The sequence below is a fragment of the Paroedura picta genome, chromosome 3 (assembly GCF_049243985.1).
Source record: "Paroedura picta isolate Pp20150507F chromosome 3, Ppicta_v3.0, whole genome shotgun sequence".
Classification (NCBI taxonomy): domain Eukaryota; kingdom Metazoa; phylum Chordata; class Lepidosauria; order Squamata; family Gekkonidae; genus Paroedura; species Paroedura picta.
Genome location: NC_135371.1, coordinates 56,087,022 through 56,111,049, shown reverse-complemented (window position 1 = coordinate 56,111,049; position 24,028 = coordinate 56,087,022). Strand labels below are relative to the sequence as shown.

The 24,028-nt window shown below is 43.6% G+C and overlaps 1 protein-coding gene across 1 annotated transcript in view; it reads right to left on the bottom strand.

The window, feature by feature from the left end:
* LOC143832035 (inter-alpha-trypsin inhibitor heavy chain H4-like) overlaps positions 1–24,028 on the bottom strand; it is a 54,402-nt gene that overhangs the window by 24,925 nt on the left and 5,449 nt on the right. Inside the window, exons 2-6 of the mRNA XM_077325772.1 lie at positions 20,342–20,584; positions 16,764–16,861; positions 13,189–13,317; positions 3,729–3,889; positions 2,173–2,232 (exon numbers count right to left, since the gene is read on the bottom strand). Coding sequence (XP_077181887.1) covers positions 2,173–2,232; positions 3,729–3,889; positions 13,189–13,317; positions 16,764–16,861; positions 20,342–20,584 — 691 coding nt within the window. The remainder of the gene's footprint in view (positions 1–2,172; positions 2,233–3,728; positions 3,890–13,188; positions 13,318–16,763; positions 16,862–20,341; positions 20,585–24,028) is intronic.

Sequence of the window (24,028 nt, the reverse complement as noted above, 5' to 3'; positions counted from 1 at the left end):
AAATCTTACACAATAAATGGGAGAATGGGGGGTGGGGGGTGGAATTGAGCCAATTTGTGACTTCTTTTGGGTTTTGTCTATAGCACAAATTGTTATCCTATATATTATCTCTGTGTGTGTATATGCACATGAACATTTATTGGATCTGCCATTGATCTGATCAGGTGCAGTTGCAGGAAAGTTCTGTAGTTTAGATCTTCATTAAATAAGAATATGGTGTGTAGGAGGAGGGAACACCTTAGATGTTCTAGGGCCTGCCATTCTAATTCCTGAACTTTTAGAAGAGCTACAAAAGCCACTATTGTTCCCTGTTACTCAGATGATATTATATGATCCATTCCAGATTTAGGGTATACAATTAAGAGGGATTTTTAATCTGCCACTATTTGAATCAAAAATCTTGGAGCAAATCTATATTTTGAAATGTTTGACTTCTCTTTTTGATATAATTGTGGGATCCATTTGTTATCTGTGTTTTAATCTAGAATACCTTCCTGGTAATCTTCTCTGTATCATCTTTAAATAGGACAGGGTCCTATTAAATAAAAGAGTAAGGCCACCTGGGGAGGAGTTAGGGCGGGCCCTGTCCAGGATAAAAACTCAGAGGGCCCAATCAGGAGCCGCGAAGCTCCGAGTGTCCATCCAGGGCCAAGCAGCCAATGGGGAGGTGCGCGAAGTGCCTTCCTATTGGCCCCTCACCAGGACAGACCAAAATTCCATTCACCCAGCCCAGTCTGGCTGCCAGTCTGCTCCTGACCACCAAAGGGAGAGGAGGTCAGTAGGGCTGCCAAGGGGGATAAGAATAGAGGCTGTGCCAGCCCTTTTCGCCCCAAGACTGTCCTAACTGTCATGTCCAACTGTAAATTGCCTCAGAACCCTGACAGAGCTGGCAGGAGGCTGCAGAGTGCTCCCCCTCCCTCCCCCCCTCCCTTCAGGCCTGCTGTGAAGGAGCCTCTGACAGGCCCTGACTGAGGGGAGGGAGGCGTTTCCAAGAGCAATGCAGGGGAGCCTGAGGGCCTTCCTTTTGAGGGGGGGGACTTTCCCCTTTTGCCAAACAGTTGCCACAGAAAAGACCCTTCTCACTTAAAATACTGCTCTCGCCGGGGGTTAGACACAGCCAAGCCATGTGTCTTTCTTCTTTGCAACTCTCTGCAGGCCACACCTGTAAATTGGCTACCCCTGGGTTGGAAATATTCCTGGAGGTTTGGAGGTGGGACTTCAAAATCAGACAATGCCTAAGAGTCCAGCCTTCAAATGAGCCATTTTTGCCTGCAGTTGGTAGGGAGTGGTGCAGGAGTGTCCCTCCTGGGCAGTGGGCTATGGCCAGCCCTTATCAGCAACTGTTTGTATTCTGGGGCGCAGATAGGCAGACCAGCATCAGTCCTGTGAGTCTGGAAAGTGCAGGAAGATCTAAATAAATATTTACAGCCTGAAACTAAATAGAGAACAAGTAAATGTCTGGAGACACATCGTAACTGAAATAGTAACCGGCAAATAACCTTAGCCTGGCAAATAAAAAAAAAACAGTATTAAAAACCTTACTAAGGTCAAGACTGCTGTGCACAGACAGTCTTCCTCTTGGGGTTGCCAGCTTCCCTGTGAGGCACGCTTCCCCACCTCCCTCACGGGGAGTCTGCTATGGGGAGAGAAGGGGAAGACAATTGGAAAATGCTTTGAGACACCTGAGGCCTGCTGGGTCACTGCGGCCCATTCCCAGTTCTCTCAGATCTCTCACAACCCTACATACCTCACAGGTTGACTATTGTGGAGAGACAAATGGAAAAGGTGTTTGTAAACCACTTTGAGACTCCTTTGGGTAGTAAGCAATAGGGTACAAAAATCTGTTCTTCTAAGGAGCAACCATGAAAGAAGCATGTGGGCACATAACATTTTACCAACAGTGAAAATATGGGAGACAGAAGGAACAGGGTGGACACCTGTGTACTGTGACTACCCTATGTGTATTAGGGCAGAGGGGCATTTCGGTGAATGTGGCCTCATTCACACAAGAAGGGAAATGACGCAGAACTGGGGGGAATTGGTTGCCATGTAATCTTCCCCTAAGAAGAGTCTCCAGTCTGATTTTCCCTTCACATATCTGAGGACATGGCTCTGGAAAGCTCATCTGTAACCACTATGCCACAATTCCCTTGTGAAACCACAGCACCATACCTGTCTTGTGCAGTTTTCTTTTCCTTTATAGTTCCAGGATAAGTTTTTCCATTGATGGTCCTTCAAAAGAAACAAATATTATAAACAGTGAAAGCAAATTGTGGCTAGACTTTCCTTTGAATTTAGGCCCTTTAGGACAAGGGTCTGCACATTCCAAGGGGCAGCTGGAGATCTCCTGCTATTACAATTGATCTCCAGATGGCCAAAATCAGCAGTTCTCTTGGAGATAATAGCTGCTTTGGAGAGCAAACTTTAGGGCATTAGACCTTGCTCCCCTCCTCAAACCCACCCTCCCAGGCTCCACCCCCCTAAATCTCCAGGAATTTCCCAATCTGGACCTGGCAGCCCTATTTAGGACTTTGGTTGACTTGGATGCTGGCAAGGAGACTATGGTCATATCACATCCACAAAAAGGAAAATAAACTGGTTCCTCCTCCTGCATTTGTGTGAAGGGAAATGTTCTTCCCCACTGGTCCCACAGGATGAAGGCGGCATGAGGTCTGAACAGCAGTCTGCTGAAACGGGGCACATCATGCAGCTCAGACAAATATGGTAGACTAGTAATCAAGCCTGCTGTACCTAAAATACAGCGGGCGCTAGGCATGGGAGCCCCCGGCAGGCTGCCGGGGGCTCCCTTGGTCGGCGGCCTGATGCGGCGAGAGGCTCTGCGCGACAGCCGGGGGCTCCCTTGGTCGGCGGCCTGACGCGGCGAGAGGCTCTGCGCGGCTGCCGGGGGCTCCCTTGGTCGGCGGCCTGACGCGGCGAGAGGCTCTGCGCGACTGCCGGGGGCTCCCTTGGTCGGCGGCCTGATGTGGTGAGAGGCGCTTCGCGGGAGTCTCCGGCAGCCGCGCTTCGCGCCTCTCGCCGCATCAGGCCGCTGGCAAAGGAGCAACTGTGAGCCACGCTCCACGCGGCTCGCAGTTGCTTCCTTGTTGGCAGGGCGGGAATTGGCCGGGCCAATGGTCTGTCCAGAGGAAGGGGCCAATCGGCACCCTTCCTCATCCCGGACCGAGCCCACCCTAACTCCTCCCACAAAGCCTTTATGGCTTTATTTAGTCCGCGGTGCCTGCGGCACCATGGGCTGTGTTCAGATGTTAGGCTACTATGTCAGCCCAGTTGAGTCTCCTGCTGCCATTGCACACCCAATGTGGTTCTACTGGTTCTCAGCACCGACAGAAATAAGAAGCACTGGGAGCTACAACAACTGTAGTTACCTGAAAGAAGCAGAGCAAGCTGTGTTGTCTTGACAAAGAAGGAGAGGGGCAGCTGTTGAGCAGTGCAGGTACTACAGACTGTGGCAGCAGTAGGACTGCCAGCTCTGGAGATTTGGAGTGGGTGGTATTTGGAGCAGGGAGGGACTTCAGTGGAGTATAATGCTATGGAGCCCACCCTCCAAAGTAGCCATTTTCTCCAGGGAAACTGATCACTGCTGTCTGGAGATGAACTATAAATCCATGGGATCCCCAGGTCCCACTTGGAGGCTAGCATTCCTAGGAGGCCTGCAAGTCCTCTGCCTAAACCCAGAAGCATTTAAGAAACCTTAGAAACAAGCTTACATGCTAAAGTTTGTGATGAAGGCTGTATTGGGTAGCTCCACTTCAAAAAGTGCCTCCTGGGACACATTTGCTCTGTTGACAACTTTGGTTGTGATGACCGTGTGTGCAAATCGTGAAGTAACTTTGGTGTCCACATGCAGGCTGTAGATTTCAATGGCATTCTGAGGAAGAAGAAGAGTTTTGTGTCCCACATTTCTCTACTTTAAGAGGTTTCAAAGCAGTGTTCAATTGCCTTCCCTTCCTCTCCCAAACCAAACACTTTGTGAGGTAGGTAGGACTGACAGAGTTCTGTGCCTGGCCCAAGGTCACCCAGCAGGCATCATATGGAGGAGTGAAAAATACATCCCAGTTCTATAGAATAGAGTCTGCCACTCTTAACCACAACACCACACTGGAAAGAGTGGTCATGATTCTGTTCTTCATATCTCAGTTCAAGTACATAGCCATTTTGGTCTGAAGTAGCAGAATTTTTTTTTAGTTCAATTGCATCTTTGACCTCACTGATGAACACAAAGCTTACAACTTGGATAAAACCTTGTTGGTATTAAAGGTGCCACTGGACTCAAAACTTATATTTCAGTTCAGTTTATGTTAGTATGCAAATGGTGGCTTGACAGAGAAATCAGTTTCAACAGTCTACTTCAGATACAAGAACAAAGTGTCACAAAAACACCAAGTTATTCTTTAGAAAGCTGAAATGAATACATTATAAAACCTTTCTCCTCCTTCCTTTTGTAAATATACCAGCATTTTCTTTGTTGGTGATGTGCTTTCAGCTGAAGCTCTCCCACAATTAGTTGCTTCCCTGACTTTTTCTCTTTGTTGGGGTTCCTCCTGCACAGGCTCCAGTGAAGAGTAACATTGTTGGATGGTAACCAGGAAGCGGCTGGCACCAGTGGGAGAATGGAGAAGTGTGGCACAGGTGTGCTGTCACTCAGTGGCCTATTAGGCATGTATCAGTTTTCAACAGTCAGTTCACCAACCCTTTTAAAACGTCCTTTTAAAAAACATTTTAAAAACATTCCCATTTTAAAAACATTCCCATTCCCACGTGCATAAATGGGAAAACATTCCCATTTATGCACGTGCTGTGATACTGTGTTTGCCCCCCCCCCCAGCGCTTATGCACCTTAAAAAGTTTCTATGGTAACTCTGAGAGGGGGTGAGAGTTTGAGGAGGGAATTCCGTTGCTAGGTAACGCCATTCACATTCCAACTTACTTGTTTGCAATTAGCATTTCAATTCAAGCCAGTAACTTTAAGACAGAGAGCTTTGGTCTGTGGAAATCAAGCAACGAAGGACTGCTTTCTAGGGAAAATCACTCTTAAGTGGCTGCCAGAGAGCCACCCAGAGTTAAGGACAAGCTCCTTTCTTCTTAAGAAAAAGCCATGTGGAATACTCAGGCTATCCTTGGGCTATTACAGGCAATGGGAGACTGAATCAATGTTCACCTGATCACTGATACTGAGGGAGCTGAAATCAGCAGGAGGCACCTTGAGCCCCCCACCCTATGGTCACTGATCAGAGGTAGAGCTTTGTAGTTTCAGGAGTGTTCTGCTGCCACTTGAACAACTCTGCAGGGCCTGCAAAAGGGAGCTCCTCCACCAGGCATTTGGTTGAGGTCAGTCCGAACCACCGCTTCCCACTGGCCCTCAAGCCTCCCTCCAACAAGTATTACAGAGCTGCCCAAACCACTGGGCCTCAGTACGAGTTAATCAATGTTCTAGCATTCTACCATCCTACAATGTTTATTATTATCACTTATTGTTGTTATTGTTACTGTTATTACCACATTAATACAAACTAAGTTCATTGTATTGTTCCCGTTTCTTGTAAAACTTTGGGGATGGGGGTATATAAATAAACAAACATCACAGGGTCATATCCACTAATTTACATAACAATACGGCTCTGTTGCCAGGGCAAATGGCATGTTCATGTGATTGCTGACAAAGGAAGAGTTTCAGCGGTATACAAAGGACTGCAAGCTGAAAAGGGGAGGAGACAAAATGCTGACATTTATGCATCAAAAAACAATAGTTCTCAGTGCTGTAACACAAGAAAAGTCACCTTAAAGCTGATTTCAGAAGCCTCGCTGATGAAACATTGTCAGAATGGTGAGCAGCATTTACAATGCAAAAACAAAAACAACACAATGGGTTTCATGCTGCGAAAACAGTACCACATTAAGAATTGAAAAATAAAATATAATTTTTGGCAGTCTTTTTGCAAGTTTTCCATGATGCATAATACTCTAGTGTCATGATGTCATTTCTGAGGTGAATCTGGGAGTGATGTAAAGCTACTCTACCATAGAGTTTCTGCTGAACCATATAAGGGCATGATGTCACTTCCTGTTTTGCCCTGGAAATGACATCACACAGTCAATGTGATGGCAATTTCCTCCCTGCATTTTCCCACCTCCATCCTACTGAGTAGCAATGGGTCTCACAGGGTTGCCATTGGGAGGCCTCCTGGTATAGCTGGAGACCTGGCAACCTTGTTTTTCTGTCATACCTTTCTTCACTGGTGAGATGGAGATCCATCACCTTTTTTCTCCTGTGATATATCAACCTTGCTGGGCAATACCAAGTGATGTTTTCAGGATAACAGAGTTCTGCATTTTCTACCCTTTTTAAAAACCCTCCCAACCTCCCAAACAAATCTATATAAGCTTACTGGGATCTCCCCTGATTCCAACACAGAGAATTGGGAATTGTTTGTGCATGAGCAAAAGAGTAAGAGAAGTATGGAGCCAGTTTCTTGTCCCTCACACACACTAATCCCATAACCTGGAATATCCAGCAGGTAGCTTTCCTAAATAGTCACACAGCCAGCCTGTTAAAGAGGGGGGAAAGGATATTTAATAGCTAACCATGCCATTCTACTGTAAAACAACTCCTCCTCATGAAAAAATGCTGCTTATGGTCACTTGTTACAGCAGTATATCAACATAGCAGGTTTTTCAAGTAAATCGCAGGCTCAGTCAGGGAAAATGGCAGCAGATCAGGGCTGAATCTGCACGAAGCTTTTGTTTCAATCCCTGGTTGATTCAGTCCTTGCCGTCTCCCCTTGAATGCGATTTCTATTTTGATTTTTGGTGATTTAAAGTTTTCATCAGCAACAAGCATGATTGATCCGGAGTAACCCTACCTTTCCCCCACAATATCCTGGAGTGGATATAACCCTTGATATTTGAAAAATCGGCATGAGTAAAGGTGCAGCTCTCTGCTGATCCTGAACTAACTTGCTGCCGAACTGCTGTCAGTTCAAAGGCTTCCTCATTCCCAGGTTGCAAGGCTTCCCTTAAAGGGGAAGTCCTAACTTCTCTCCACAGAGATTTGACACTTGGATTTATTCCCCCTCCTCTGCTGTCTCCAACCTTTCCCCCCTCCCCCCAGTTCAAGAAAAGAAAGAAAGAGGATCCTACTGCGCTTGGCTCCCCCCCCCCCCACAAACACACCGTTCGGAGCTTTCCTAACCACATGCAAAACACGTTTCCGTTTCAATGGTGGGGGGGGGGGGAATAGAGGAAGACCTGAGTTCAAATTGATCTGAATTCAGCAGGATCCACAATGAAATAAAAAAAGTACATGCAAAATCAGCCCAGGATAAAAAGGAGGTGGAAGAAAATGGGGTGTGAAAGTGGTTGCATGTGGAAATGACCTTTAAAAGTGCAACAAAATGTACAGTTTCCAAAAAAACACTTCAAGTGTGTTCCTTTCGGAAAACATCACTGCAGAGGTGGTCTGGAAAAACACTGTGGGAGGAAAGCTGGCTGCAAACCAGCATAGCTATGACTTGCAGCTACATATGTAGTTAAGAAGCAGAGCTGCAGCACAAACCCCATCCAGAAATGCCCTTTGTCTTTCCTACTTATTGCAAGATAGTTTATGGCTACATGTAACATTTCTAGAGACATATAGATGCACTGGGAAACAATATGGCAATAAAATATCCAAAACAGAATTATATGGAGGCTTCTATCTTCAATAATTCTTTATTCTTAATAATTTCACACAAATCCTGACGCGTTTCTACTTATAGCTTTTTCAAGGGACAATGGTTTTTATATTTAAGGACCAACTTCAACTTTACAAAGAAATCTCTTGACAGAGTATAAAGTCATACTAACAATAGCTAAATGTAGCTTGTGGCACTCCAGACAAACTGGAGCAGAGGAGGGCAACAAAGATGGTGAGGGGTTTGGAGAGGAAAGGATGGGGGAGCTTGGTCTGTTTAGCCTGGAGAGGAGACGACTGAGAGGGGATCTGATAACCATCTTCAAGTATTTTAAAAGGTGCCATATGGAGGATGGAGCAGAGTTGTTCTCTCTTGCTCCAGAGGGACAGACCAGAATCAATGGTATGAAATTAATTCAAAAGAAATTCTGTCTAAATATCAGGAAGGAGTTCCTGACAGAGCGGTTTCTCAGTGGAACAGGCTTCCTTGGGAGGTGGTGGGTTCTCCATCTTTGGAAAATTTTAAACAGAGGCTAGATAGCCATCTGACAGAGAGGCTGATTCTGTGAAGGCTAAGGGGGTGGCAGGTGACAGTGGATGAGCAATAGGGTTGTGGGTGTCCTGCATAGTGCAGGGGGTTGGACTAGATGACCGATGAGGTCCCTTCCAACTCTATGATTCTATGATTCTTTGTGGCCTCTATCTTATGCTCTATTTGGAACTGAATCTTCATATAGCAGAAGATCCTGTATATGCTGGCCAGAAATTCATCCTGATACGAATAAGTCACTAATAGTTGGTTAATTAAACTCCGGCAATTGCGAGCTGCGCACAGCGCGGCGAGCCGTGGCTCCCTTACCAGCGGCCTGCCGGCTCGGGGGCCACACACTGCCCCGCTAGCGCCCGCTGTATTTCAGGTACAGCGGGCTTGATTACAAGTAGAATCATAGAATCATAGAATTATAGAGTTGGAAGGGGCCATACTGGCCATCTAGTCCAACCCCCTGCTCAATGCAGGATCAGCCCTAAGCATCCTAAAGCATCCAAGAAAAGTGTGTATCCAACCTTTGCTTGAAGACTGCCAGTGAGGGGGAGCTCACCACCTCCTTAGGCAGCCTATTCCACTGCTGAACTACTCTGACTGTGAAATTTTTTCCCTGATATCTAGCCTATATCGTTGTACTTGAAGTTTAAACCAATCACTGTGTGTCCTTTCCTCTGCAGCCAACGGAAACAGCATCCTGCCCTCTTCCAAGTGACAACTTTCAAATACTTAAAGAGGGCTATCATGTCCCCTCTCAACCTGCTTTTCTCCAGGCTGAACATTCCCAAGTCCCTCAGCCTATCTTCATAGGGCTTGGTCCCTTGGCCCCAGATCATCCTCGTCGCTCTCCTCTGTACCCTTTCAATTTTATCTACGTCCTTCTTGAAGTGCAGCCTCCATAACTGCACACAGTACTCCAGGTGTGGTCTGGCCAGTGCTGTATACAATGGGACTATGACATCTTGTGATTTTGAGGTGATGCCCCTGTTGATACAGCCCAAAATGGCATTCGCCTTTTTTACCACTGCATCACATTGCCTGCTCATGTTTAGTTTACAATCCACAAGTACCCCAAGGTCACGTTCACACACAATGTGAACGTATCCCCCATCCAGTAGGTATGCTTTTCATTTTTCTGACCCAGATGCAGAACTTTACACTTATCTTTATTAAATTGCATCTTGTTCTCATTTGCCCATTTTTTCCATTGTGTTCAGATCTCGTTGAACTCTGTCTCTATCTTCTGGAGTATTTGCCAGTCCTCCCAATTTGGTGTAATCTGCAAACTTGATGAGTAGTCCCTCTACCCCCTCATCTAGATCATTAATAAATATTTTAAAAAGTACCGAACCGAGCAGCGACCCCTGAGGTACCCCACTACTCACCTCCCTCCTGTCTGATGAAACAACATTGACAACAACTATTTGAGTGCGGTTCTCTAACCAATTCCCTATCCACCTATCTGAAAATCCAGATTGCAGTCCTTCAATTTATCCATCAGAACATCAAGGGGAACCTTATCAAAAGCTTTACTAAAATCCAAGTAAACGACATCAACCGAATTTCCACGATCCAGCAAACCTGTTACTTGGTCAAAAGAGGAAACCGGGTTGGTCTGGCAAGACCTGTTGGAGACAAATCCATGCTGACTTTCTTGGATCACCAAATTGTCCTCCAGATGTTTGTAGATCGCTCCCTTTAATATCTGCTCCATTAACTTACCCACAACAGAGGTCAGACTCACTGGTCTGTAGTTTCCCGGGTCATCCTTCCTCCCTTTTTTGAAGATCTCTCATTTTCAAACAAAATTCAAGTCAAATATCATCTTAAAGACCAACAAAATTTCCCATAGAATCCGAAGAACAGCTTTGACTCACAAAACCTTGGGATTTTCTCCAGAATTTCTGTTGACGGTGGCTTATGACCAGGCTAAGGAGGTTATTAAACAGTGAGTAGTGGATATAGAATGCCAACATGATTTGGCAAGTAACTCTGCCTTTATTGTTAGTGAAAACAATAGGTATCTCACAGCTTCCATGGCTTATTTAGCTAATCTTGAGATATGAAGATACTTTAGCTTGCTGTAATGTCCTTCCTTCAGCTGTACTTGAAGGGAGATACAAGAACATCCCTTATGCTGAAAGGAAGTGCCCCTGTGGCTCTGGCCAAATAGAAACAATGGAACATATCCTTCTTCACTGCCAGTATTATAATGATATATGTTCCATTTTTATAGCACCATGGTTACATAGAGTCCCAGGGCATTCAGGTCAATTTTATACCTCCTTACTGCTCACAGACACAAACTGTTCTATCACGTATAGTGCTGCCAGGTTCTGTGCTGCAGCCATGAAAAGTCGGCGGAAGATTAGATTAACATCTAACGGACTCAGAGCTGCGATCAGAATAATTCCCTGTATCTCCAATATGTATAACTAATTTATATTTAGCATTTTTATGGTCTAAACTGTTTTATATAATTTTATATTATGAGCAAATCTATGTTTTAGCTGTAATATGTTTTGTAACTGATTGAGTGATTGCTAATTCTGACTTTGCTGGTCTCTGACTGTAATAAAGACCTGTCTGTCTGTCACAACACCTTGCACCCTGGAAAAATTTGCTGGTCTTTAAGGACATGAATTTTGTTCTGCCACTTCATGCTAACATGGCTATCGACCTGAGATGTCTCTCCTTTTAAGCACTTTATTCTTTACAATTAGATTAAAAATGCAACAGCACCACCTGGTGTAATGAGTGGCATCAGTTACCACAAAAATATTAGTGCTGTTTGTTGCTCCATAATTATTGGGTCTGGGCTACATATTCACCATACCACAGCAAGAAAAGAAGCTGTAATATGGAACATACCACCTCAGACTACATATCCTGTGGGTTTGCCAGCATGAGGCTGGCAACTGCTGGGAGACCCACCAGTTGGAAGGGGGCCCTTGCTGGTGACATAGTGACTGTGCTAGCAACATGATGATATTACTTCTGGAGGAACAAGAAATGACTTCATCATGCCACCAGTGAAGATGTAGCACTCAACCACAACTCTTATGGTTAAACTAAAGATTTTTCAAGAGGTAGGATTCAGAGGACTGCAGCTTTTGTTGATTTAAAATATTAGCTCTACTGAAAGAAGGAGTCTGGTGACTGTCAGCTGTTTACTTGTGGATACACAGAGATGGCAGCAATAAGTATGGCCTTGCAATAATCACTGGATGCTCATTGCAGCTGTGGGGGGCATGGCCAGATGCTAATGTGGTCTGGCCACACAAGGGTCCTGCATGGGGTGGGGCTGGTCAGTGCATCTTGCCTCCAGTCTGGCTGGCCTAGTACCATGCGGGGAGCTCCACAGAGGGCCAAGACAGGCCCTCCCTATTTAAGAGACCACGCCCTTGTGGTTGGCCTCTTTCCCCTTAGCAGCCCAACGGCAAAAATTGAATGGTCTGCTAGCCTTCCCTGGTGGATCAGTGAGGCCTTGTTCCTGCCTGCCACTTCTTCTGTTGGATCGCCTGGTTGGTTGAGGGATTTTTCAGTCTCCTGTCCTGTTCAGCGGGACGGGTATTGGGCCAGAGCCTGTTCACATGGCAGACCTGCTCTCTCTCTTACAACTTCATCCTGACAGGGCAGCAAGGGCCTACCTGACTTTTGGGTTTTGCCATGGCTTTCATATATTTTCTACCAGCGCCAGGGTGACCACAAATTGAAGGGATCTCAGGTCCATAAGGGACATGCCCCAGGTTTTTTGACAGCAAAATACACAAGGAGTGGGTGAGGCTGGTCACACTGATGACCCTTTTACTTCCCCCTCATTCCAAAACTGAAGGTACCCCCCCCAGGTCTGCTGACAAAAAAGGCTCTGGGTCACTACAGCCTAATTCACTCCCTTTCCTACCCCAGTGGCTTGTCAGTCAATGACACTATTCCACCAGAGTTGTGCTCAGTGAAATATGCATTATTGGATCAGGCAGTGGCCATCAACAAGTCTGGTGGGCAATGAGTGCTGATGGCCAAGTGCAACATCCAGTCTACCTTCCCCTGCATGATCTGGCTAAACTTCAGGAACAGGGCATTGCCTCCAAGACCATGGCTGGCCTGGCATTTTACAGCAAGGCGGGTGGGACCCTGGTCCTTCGTTCCTACTTTAAGAGCATGAAAACGATTAAGCGCTAGCTTCTAAGCCAGCAAAAAAGGTCTTTCTGATACATCTAATGAACGAATATGCGTTGCTACTGGTGTTTTGGGGTTTTTAAAAAACAGTTTTTAAAGGGAAGCATGAACACAACAGTTAATTGGCTGATCTGTTTGATTGACAGCCAGGGGTGGGAGGAAGCGCGGAAAAATATCACCTCCTTTGTTGCGATTTCGGCAAGACCGGAAACTTGTGTGTTATGAGAACAGTGCTAGTGGGAGAGACTTCTTTTCGATAGAACCGGCTGTGTGCATTACCGAGACCTGCCGCTTTTTCTTGCAGCGCTTTTCAATAGCGCTCAGATTTAGCAACATTGCCCATTGTGCGGAATGACCATTATAGTTCCTTCTTTTCCATCTCTTGGCAGCATCAGTCATCTCTTGGAATGATTTACACAAAGTCAATAACTGGTCTCCACCCTCTCATAACAAGCTGAAGTCTCCCTCTTAAAGGATGGGAAGGAACACAGATGATTAGGCCATTCCAATATGGTCCAGAACCATATAGATAGCTGGCTTGCTGAACTGGTTCTCAGAGAGTGTTCTCAGAAAGTAGGAGCAGCTTTTGAACTATTTCCACATATTTATAAATCTTGGCACCATATTAAATGAATACAAAGAACTTAGACATTTGTCTACAAACACAATATAAACAAACAAGAACCAGCTGGTCTTCACACAACAGGAGTGAATTTACTCAACCACTAAAAGTGAGAAGAACATTCTAGGCCTTACCTCTGCCATATGCTCTTACCTTCTTTGGATTAAGTTTAGGCTTCAGGAGAGGATCTGATTTCAATTTTGCTTTATGGAACTGTGATAGGTACGTCATTACAGAGTATTCATCCACATCAGGGTGATTAATTTCTTCAGGAGTGATGATCTGACCAACATCAATTACAGTACAAATTAACCAGAAGTGGAAGTCACTGCACATATTCTCACACAGCTGAACTACATTGTTCAGTTTACAAAATGAACTATTCCCTTATGAGCAAGGGGGCTGTTACAGCACTACAGGTAGGAGCCTGTAAACTGAATGAAGTTGTTGAAGCAACCTCTCTGTAGCATCCAGTGTCACTGAGGCTTAGTAGATGCATTGTAAACAGAAAGTCTGAAGCACTTCCTGTCAAGGTACCTCAGACTGGAAACTTCCTTTTTAGCCTGACACTCTGAAAAAAATTGCTATCCATCAGAGTAGACAACATTGGTTAAAATTGACACAGGAGCTGCAACTTCAGAGGTCAGCAGAGGAAGCCACCCCTTCCCTCTTATGAAAATGTGAACTCAAGAGCTTGTGTACAGAAGAAAGCAGCTTCTGCCAGTTCTTTTTTTCCCCATCTCTGCATGTTTATGTTTATTGGGGGAAACACAGGTACAACACAAGCATTTCTTGCAGAGATCTTATTAGGCAGGGAAAATTGTCTTAAAGGAATTCTGTTCATTAATTATGACTGTTTTGCACAATGTATATATAACTATCATGTTTCCTGGTGTTGTAACCCCCCCCCCCTTCTCCCCATCCCCACATAGAGCCATTGACATTTGTACTCTAGGGCAGGGGTAGGGGTAGGGCAGGGGCGTTTGCTGGCAGGGGCTCATGGGAATTGTAGTCCATGAATGTCTGGGGGACCACAGGTTGACTACTACTGCTCTAGGGTAGATCAGAGAGGTTCCACAAACTTAAATGGTGGTGCGGGGGAATACATCAGTGGAGAAGGTCTAGCTGAAGTTGAAAGAAAGGAGTCCAGAGTGCCACTTTGGGTATGGACTACTGAATTGCAGGAGGGAGATGAATTTAATAAAATGTAATTCCCACTGTACATGCATGTCCATGGACCAGGCTTTCTCAAGCCTGGGGTTCCTTGACAGCCCTGGAAGGGTTTCCCAAATGGGTGAGTGTTAATTTTTATTTATATATTTTAAAATATGTTAAATATTTATCAGGTGATATGACTATATATGGTCTTGTCAACCCATCTACCCCCTTCCAAAATGGCCAATGGGCTTGGAGGGGATGGGAATGGGAGAGGGCTTGTGTGTACACAGCTTTGCTTCCCAATCATATTCTGCATAATCACATCACTTCTGGGTTTTTGTGATGACTGAAGAATGGTATAAGAAAAGGTGTAACAAAAATTGAGAAATGCTGCCATATACACACACATGCCACTTGTCTAATTCCAATGGAGCATAACAAACATTCCACTGATGATCAAATGCAGAATTGTTGGTATTATAAAAACATAACAAAATGGCTACAGTTATTATGCTTTATAATTCACATCTTATCTAAACAGTAATCAAATTCATATGAAAGAGTCACAGTCTGAGTTTCTGCTGAGATTCAAGAAGTTCTATGTTAATAATATTTTTATTTTTGTTGTATATATAGTGCTTACAGAAAGAAAGAGAAAAAGAAACAACCAGCTGAGCTAGTAATTATTGATACATGTAAAGGTATAGTCTGTTATTATCTTAAAGAAAAGAGAAAAAAAGAAAAGAAAGAAAATAGCCAAATAATTAATAGTTATAAGGGTACAATCTATTATTTTCCCAAAGGATATATAGTCAGTTCCCATTATATATCGGCTTTAACCTAAAGGTTACTGCTGCCTTTCCTAAGACCCATTATGCACGGGGGGAATAACGCACATTCGGGGTGGAATGGTGGCGACTAAAATCACCGATAACGCACCGTGCCGGCTGCAACCGGCCGCAGCTTCGGTGCATGCCGCCGAAAAAGCCGCGTTTGCGAAACACGGAAGAAAGCGCAGCTTCCGGGTGACCGGGGCGCAACCAGAAGCGGCGCTGGGATCGCCGTGTGCATAATCGGTTACTCTGGGTTTTGCCACCGTCGCACCCCGCCCCGTGCATAACTGGTGTGCGTCGCGTCTTCCCCCTCCGCGTTTTCCATGTGACCCGAAATCACCGTTTCGGCAGCCGTGCATAATGGGCCTAAGAGAGACCAAGTAATGCTCCACTGTTCATCACATTCTTCAGGTGGTCGCAAAAGGTGAAATTGTGTTCTTTTCCACGATGTATCTGCTGGCAGGTCCAAAAAATGTTAGTATTTCTATCTTATCAGGTCGCACAGGGATATCTCCTGATGGCTTCCTGCGTGCTGTCGCCTTTGAATAGACTCTATTTTGTTAATCCAAATCACTTCCGGCTCTAAATAGACTTCCAGGTTTTCGGTGCTTTCTTTCCTTAAATCTGTTTCCCAAGTTCTTCCAAGGTGCTTTTAGCCATGTGAAAGTTCATATTGGTAAAATCAGTCCTTATGCCCCAAACCCATATTTCATTTGGGCCATTACTATGTATTCAGTCTTCACGTGATTCCTTTGGCAGCCTTCACATAAGAGGGAACATGCCAAATTAGCCACCCAGAATAGGATAAAAATGTAAGCTGTGCAGGGAGGGGTGTGGAAGGATTTACATCTGGCCTGTAAACAGCTATAAGCCCTGTTCTGTAGGGATTTTGGGGAAAGCAATAGATTGTATATACAATGATGCCTATTGTATTAAGTAATATTTAACTTGCAGGTGTTCTAGTATTTATCAGCTGCTACTTTTATGTTTTTGCAGTTCAATGTCTTAATTGGTGGGTTTAATTTCTTGAATTTATTGGTTTGTATCCTTGAAGATCTGCAAATGGAGTGCATCTTGTGAAGCAGGACTTCATTACCTCCCCCTCCTGCTGCAGCTCACTGAGCCCCCCTGAAAGGGGATCAGCATCTCCCCTTTCAGAAAGAGTATCATGGCAAAATGGAAGAAGTCAGCAGAAATAGATGGTAGGGTACAATTTTGTACAATGAACTCTAACATCACATTTATAATAGAAAGCCAAGATGCATACTTTCTAAACATAAACAAGAATGCTATCCTAGGGAGACTGTTTTTGGCAGTACTCATGAAGATTAATGCACACTGTGGCCTAAGCAGAGAGAGATCATCAGTATAGCACCAGCACACTACTGGTAGCAAGAATTCATGCAAGTAAAACTAGATGTGCTGTTCTTGTTACAAGTGGCCCACAACAAGCAATATACTATGTTCTATCAACTTGCCATGACAGCCTCACTGCCCAACTGACCCAGCAAACATCATGTGCCATGAGTTTCAAACTCCAGTAGATGAATTTAGCTTTGCTTTCAATGAGCTAGACTGAAAGGAGCAGGGAATTAACTGTGTGGTCCTAGAATCAACACAAAGCTTTAATTTTGCAGTTCTACAGCCAGCACAGAGAGGATGCTTTGAGCTTCAAACCACCACAAAGCTTAGGATAAAGTATAATGCAGAAGTCTATTTTTGTCTACTTTTGCTTACCTGAGGCACACCCAGCCAGTCATCTGCTTGTTGCATGGCTCGACGAACATTAGCAACAGACTTCTTAGGGTCCCAGGCTTCCCAGTCTGGGCAGAGACCTAAGGGAGGAATTCTTAGACTTAAGACACAACATGTCACTTTTGGCCAAGGCGAGCGCTAATTGGGCTTTCTGCCCTTACCGTTCAGAAAAAAGTAATACAGAAGTATGCCTCCACTGCAGTGAAGTGAAAGACCAACAGCCACAGCAAATTTTCAGTTGGATACTTTCTAGTTCAGAATTTCTTCCTTCCTGAAAGATAGATGTTCTAAAGGTGGCTGAATTGTGCTGACTACAAGCAGAACATTGAACAGATGCATCTAGAGATCCCTCTCATCAAAACTTTTAGCTACTTACTAGATGACATCAACTGCTGGGCTCCAGTTCTCAGTTCTGCCCCCAAAATATAATAATAATAATAATAATAATAATAATAATAATAATAATAATAATAATAATAATAATAATAATAATAATAATAATAATAATAATAATAATAATAATAATAATAACAACAACAACAACAACAACAACAACAACAATCATCATCATCATCATCAATTAATTTGTATACTGCCCCTCCCCGTATAGGCTTGGTGATTCACAACGATAATATAATGTATCCTGGCAAAAGATATACTGTGCCCCAAGAAGCATAGCAATTTGTTTCCTAATTAAGTTTAGACTTAAAAATGGGAAGGACCAAACACTGGCACATCCCTTCCTGCCCACCCACTCTGCCTAAGTTCATAAAATCAGCATTTCTGTCAGATGACTATCTAGACTCTACTTAAAAACTTCCAAAGGAGGAGAACTCACCACCTCCCGATTATGCCTGTTCTACTGAGGAACTGCTTTAACTATCATGAACTTCTTCCGGATGTTTAGCCAAAACCCTTTTTGAATTAATTTCTTTGAATTAATTTCTTTCTGCCCCTTTGGGGCAACAGAAAACCATTCTGCTCCATCTTCTATATGACAGCTCTTCAACTATTTGAATATGGTTATCATATTACCTCTTAGTCATCTTCTCTCCATGCTAAACAGACCAGATACCTCAACCTTTCCTTGTATGTCTTGCTCTCCAAACCCCTCAGAATCTTCATAGCCCTCCTCTGGACATGCTCCAGTTTCTCTACATCTTTTTTCAATTGTGGTGCCCAAATATGAACACAGTACTCCAAATGAGGTCTTACCAGAGTGGAGTAAAGCGTTAACATAACATTGTGTGATCTGGACACTATACTTCTTTAATACAACCCCAAATCCCATTTGCCTTTTTAGCCACCAAGTGATAGTGCTGACTGATATTCAGCATATGGTCTACTAAGGCCCTCAGATCCTTTTCACATGCACTACCGCCAAGACATGTTTCACCCATCCTATAGTGATGCACTTGATTTTTCCTATTTAAATGAAGAACTTTACATTATCACTGTTGAAATTCATTTTATTGATTTTAGCCCAGTGTTCTGACCTATCAAGATCATCCTATATTCTGTCTTCCCGTTTAATGTCATCTGCAAATTTAATAAGCACTCCCTCTATTCCTTCAGCCAAATCATTGATAAGTATGTTGAACACAGGGCCCAGGACAGATCCCTGAGGCACTCCACAAGTCACTGCTCTCCAAGAAGATGGTGAACCATTTGCACTTTTGGATGCACCTTTGGGTGCAATCTGTCAACCTAACAGTAAAAGGATCTATATGGCATTTTACCAATTTGTCAATAAGAACTTCATGTGGAACCTTATCAAAAGCCTTACTTAAATCAAGGTAAACTATGTCCACAGCATTCTCCTGATCTAGCAAGGTAGTAACTTTCTCAAAACAAAGAGATAAGGTTAGTCTGACATGCCATGTCAACTCTTAGTAATTATAGCCATTTGCTCTAGTTGCTGAAGGACCAACTATTTGATAATTTGTTCTAAAATTTTGCCAGTAACCAGTCAGTAGTTACTCAGATCCTTCTTTTTTTTCCCTTCTTGAAGATGGGGACAACATTTGCCTGCCTCCAATCTTCTGGCACTTCACCTGTTCTCCAAGAATTGTCAAAAATAATGGACAAAGGCTCAGAAATTACATCTGAAGGTTCTTTTAGTACCCTTGGAAGCAGTTCCTCTGGCCCAGAGGATTTGGTTTCATTTAGAGAAACTAGGGGGCTTTATGCACCGGGATCTTTGTTGCAAATTGGTCACTGAATGAAAAATCGCCATTTAAAATAGTGGAATTCGTCGTTATGCATACCTGCCTTTGTAGTGGAATCCAGTTGCGTTTTGTAGCGTTTCCCACAGCTTCCGGTCTCGGCAGAAATCGCTAGAAAGGAAGCGCTATTGCCGAGCTCGTCCCACCCCTGGCCGTCAAGCAGCCAATGGGCAGCCGTTACCATGCTCCCAAACAGCCCCTTTCCCTTTAAGAAAGGTTTTTTTTAAAAAAACAGACCCATTGTAACGAATCTGTGTAGATTCGTTGCAACGGAGAGACCCATCCAGCTGCCTAATGTGAGCTGTCGTTTGATCGTATGATCGTTGCCACGCTGCCTCGAGTGAAAAAAAAAATCCCCCCCCCTCTCACGGGCTCGGAGAAAAAAAAATGGCGATCGCTTCGCCGGAAGTTTGGAGGACAGGCTCAGGAGGAGGGACTTTGAAGAAACCGCAACAATGTTAACGCACAGGTCTTTTTCGCTAGTGTTGCAGATTGGTTGCAAGATTGGTTGCAAGAGTGTAGCGCTTTCCGGAGGGTGAATCCACTTTTTGGGATTCCCCTGAAAGCGCTACAAGGAAGCGCTTTTTGCAGATTGGTTTCAGGTGTGTGGCAGATTGTCTACGACGTTGTGCGTTATGGCAAATCAATAGCGTTTCCAATTGGCAACCATTGTGCGATTTTGAAGGCGTGCAAAAAGCCCCTAGGTGTTTATGGACTACCCATACAGTAATCCTAGGCCACAACTTCCATCTCTCATCACATTAAATGATTTTGCCATATTGAGCACAATTCCCCTTGTAAAAGAAGTATGAGAAGTAGGAATTGACCAGTTCAGCCTTCTCTTCATCACCTATTAATATGTCACTTCCTTAACCCTGTAATGGTTCTACAATGTCACTATTCTTTTTCTTATTTTGATTATAATTAAGAACCATTTTTTGTTGTTTTTAGCATTTTTGCTAACCTAAGTTCATACTGAGCTTTAGTTTTTCTAACACTCTCCCTACAAGCCTTTGTTATTTGTTTATTATTATTATTATTATTATTATTATTATTATTATTATTATTATTAAACTTTATATTCCTTCTTATATTCCTTCTTAATTATAAGGTCCTCCTTCCATTTCCTAAGTGAATCTTTTTTATTACTCAGGTATTTTGAAACTGTTTATGGAGCCATCCCGGGGTTTTTTTTAGGTTCCTCCCAGTTTTCTTCAGCCTGCTTGTGAATGTAGGGGCAGCTTCCCTACCACTAGCTTTCAATGCAAAGCCACCAACTGACCAGACTATTAGTGCAGCTAAGACAGAATAGAAATATTGACATAGAAGACTCACCTGGAGCATAGCTATTGACAAGGGCACCCAATGCTTTGCCATTCTGCCAGTTTTTGTTAAAATTAGTTATTGGTAGAGAGGGGATTTTGTTCTGAATCCAGCCTCGTAATCTCTGCTCTGGAGTCTGTTTCTTGGCATTGCAATCATCTTCATACACACATTTAGAGATTGAATAATGGAGGATAAGAGTCCAAATTAGCCCTAGGATTAGTTTTAAGTTACCATCAACAATAGCTGTACTATCTGAAAAAGAAACACAATCAAGAGGTTAATAGTATGAAAAAATGCTTTCAGTAAACTGAAGATGTACGTTATACATATGAAGCTACCTTATACTGAATCAGACCTTTTGTCTGTTTTAGCAAAGAATTATATGCTTTGGGATTTACTGTTTCTTTCTCCTAGTGTTTCTTCTTTTATCTGAGGGGGCAGCATTGTTTGCCTTTTCTTCTTGGGGTTGTGTTTCTTTTAAAAGTTGCTTTTTACAATTCTTTCCTTCAGTTCTTTTACAGTTCTTTATTTCAGTGTTTGGTTCTGGGTACTGTAGCTGTAGTTAGAGTAGTCCATTCTCTTAGTTTGGTAGCTGTTGTACTTGTAGTAGGTTGCCAAATTTGGGTACTGTTGTTCTGCTCTGGTTTGCACGCTTTGGGGCACTGTTTGGATCTCTTGCCAGAGCTGTTCTCACAGAACAGTTCTGTCAAAGCTCTCTCAGGGTGTCTGGCATGAAGAGAGGAAGGGAAGGCGATTTTAAACTACTTTGAGATTCCTTTGGTTAGTGAAAAGCAGGGTATAAAAACCAGCAGCTATTCCTCCTCTTGACTTTTATGTATTTGGTGGTGGTGGTGGGGAGGCTGGAAGGGAGAGCCAGTGATGATAGAGCATTTCCCACCCTCAGCTTATATGCGAGTCAATACGTTTGCCCCGATTTTGTGGTAAAATTAGGTGCCTCGGCTTATATGCGGGTCGGCATATAAGCGAGTATATACAGTTATTTTGGTCCCTCTCTCTATTGTTTTAATTATGAAGGATAAAAGCAACAGGGTAAAAAATGCCTCAGGAGACATTCCAACTCAGATCCACCAGGAACTTCTACTCCAAGAAGCAATTACAAATAGATGATTTGCTCCTGGATGACTTGGTGAGTGACCCTTTTATTAAGTCTGCAGGTTCAGTGAAAGACTCCAATTCTTCAGAACAGCTCTTTTTATTTATCAACTACTGAGCAGAGAAAAACAGGCAAACTCATGGACTTTTATACCTTTCAGGCAGCCCGCTGCTGCCTCTGATTGGCCCTAAGCAGAACAATCTGGTTGGACCTTAGCAGGTTCCTTTGATTGGTTAGTTCCTTGGCTGGCAGAAGCCCTCGTTTGCATCAGTGGCCAAATACCCACAGAGATAACACTTTGCTTGCATTCAAAACCACATCTGACCTTTCAGAAGTGGTGGAGAAGGACTTTACTCAAATGTTTCCTTCCCCCCTCCTTCACCCACTTGGTGGTGAATCTGTTGAGATAGCAGCCAAGGCAACAGAGGAGTCCACAGCAACCAATTCAATGGTTGAAATCTTTAGCTTAGTTGATTGGAATGAGTGTGTGTGTGTGTGTGTGTGTGTGTGTGTGGGGTGGTAGTGGTGGTGGTGGGACTCTTTCCAGAACAGACCTATTAAAATTTGTGGGTGATCACTGCTTACTAACAGTGGAGACTGTTGTGGAAATCTCCCAACAGCTTAGAAAAATTGATTGACTTAACAGCTTTTTAACAGTGTAAACAGTGAAGCCAAAGTAATATATCAGGAGGCAGTAAAAATGGTGCACACCCTCACAACAGAGGTTATAGATAAGGAGTCTTTACTGTCAACAAAGTCATTAACCTCTTTACAAACTTCAACTTTCACTTTTAAACAACAAACTTATAAAGACCCAGAATAACAAGGGAATGTTGCAAATAGCAAATATCCCCTCAAACCAAGGCTTATTGAATAACAATATGTTGACTCTAAGCATTTTGACAGCCTTCCTGGCAATATACATTTCCAATTTTTAAACACCCCATCTTTAGTAGTATGCTATTCAGAATGAAGAAGCTCCTCACTGGTGCTGCTTCACTGGGCAAGGATTCTAATGGGGAAATACAAGTTAAAAAGGCATCCAATATAGCAACAGGTCCTGCACCAGAAACTGACTTACATGTTGATGATACAGTAAGTGACAATATTCACTCAAAGAGGGCAGCAGCCCCTGAGAGCTATAAGGAGTTCACTCATAAACTACCTCACAGGCCTCCTTATATAGAACAGGTAGAAGGCAAAAGAGCTCATAGTCAAACTGAAGGACATCATGACACCTTTAAAAAGGTTTCTGTGCGTATCTGAAAGCAATAGCATAGGAGAAAGCTTGAACATCCACTCCCACCATATTGTATCAACCTGCTGGTCTTAAAGGTGCCACTGGCCTCAAATTGTGTTCCGTTGCCCAAGCTATCCACTGCCTCAGAGGCTGGAAGGACTATGAACAATGGGGGAAATGGTGGCCGAATGAAACCAGATGAACTTTGGCTCTCTTATTGCTAGAGATTTATCTTCTATAGTTTAAGAATAACTTTATTTTCACTTTCGCTTTCACTTTCCAGTGTATAATTATGATAAACAGGGAGGCTTATCAGAAATCTGGGAAGAACGCCAAATTGAAGCCTGGGAAACAAGCTAAACAGCTGTGTTTCCTGGTAAGTCTCACCTTATTTTGGCTATAGTTTATTGTTAGGTGATTTATTTTCGCGATTGGACATATTTCCCAATGAAAGCAATCTGAGTAGATATAGGAAAGGTTGTAGGTCAATATAGAAACTTTGAATCAGGAGTTCAGTTGTTAAATCTGGATAGCTCATCCTCCATATTCTAACATATTCTCAGTCTCTTTTTTGGAGCTACACAGCCATAGAAAGGCCTTCACTCTCGCAAGATCCAGTGCCCTTCCTTCTGCAGTGTCAGAAGGACAGTACAGAAAAGTCCCTTTTGATGAAAGGGTCTGCCCTTGCAGAACTGATGAGGTCAAAAATATAGATCATGTCCTCCTTGCTGCCAGTTATATTCTGGCATTTGTAGCAAAATTTATTCATTTATTATATTTATATACTGCCCACCACAAAGGCTCGTGGTGGTTTACATCAAACAGGAATGATACAAGTAACTCAGTTTATAACAATACAATAATAACAATGGAAAACATTATGGAATGATAGAACACTGGGGTGAACAAGTCAATGAGTTCTGATGGCCCAGTGGGATGGGCAAGTCTGCAGTGATGGTTGTAGGGGGGAGGCTGGGGGGAGGGTGATGTGGTGGTTTGGATGACCTCAACCAAATGCCTGGTGAAGGAGCTCCCTTTTGCAGGCTCTGCACAATTGTTCAAGTTCTGTCAGGGCCCTGATCTCCTCTGGGAGCTCATTCCAACAGGTGGGAGCCAGGACAATAAAAGCTGTCACCCTGGTTGAAGTCAAGCAGGCTTCCTTGGGGCAAAGGATCACCAGGCAGGGAAATGGTGGAGTATAAGGCTCTTTGAGAAGTGTAGGCAGAGAGGTGATCCCTCAGGTACACTGCGCCCAGACCACATGTGTGGCCTTAAAGGTGATAACCAAAACCTTAAACCTGATCTGGAATTCAACCAGGAGCCAGCGCAACTGCTAGAGGTT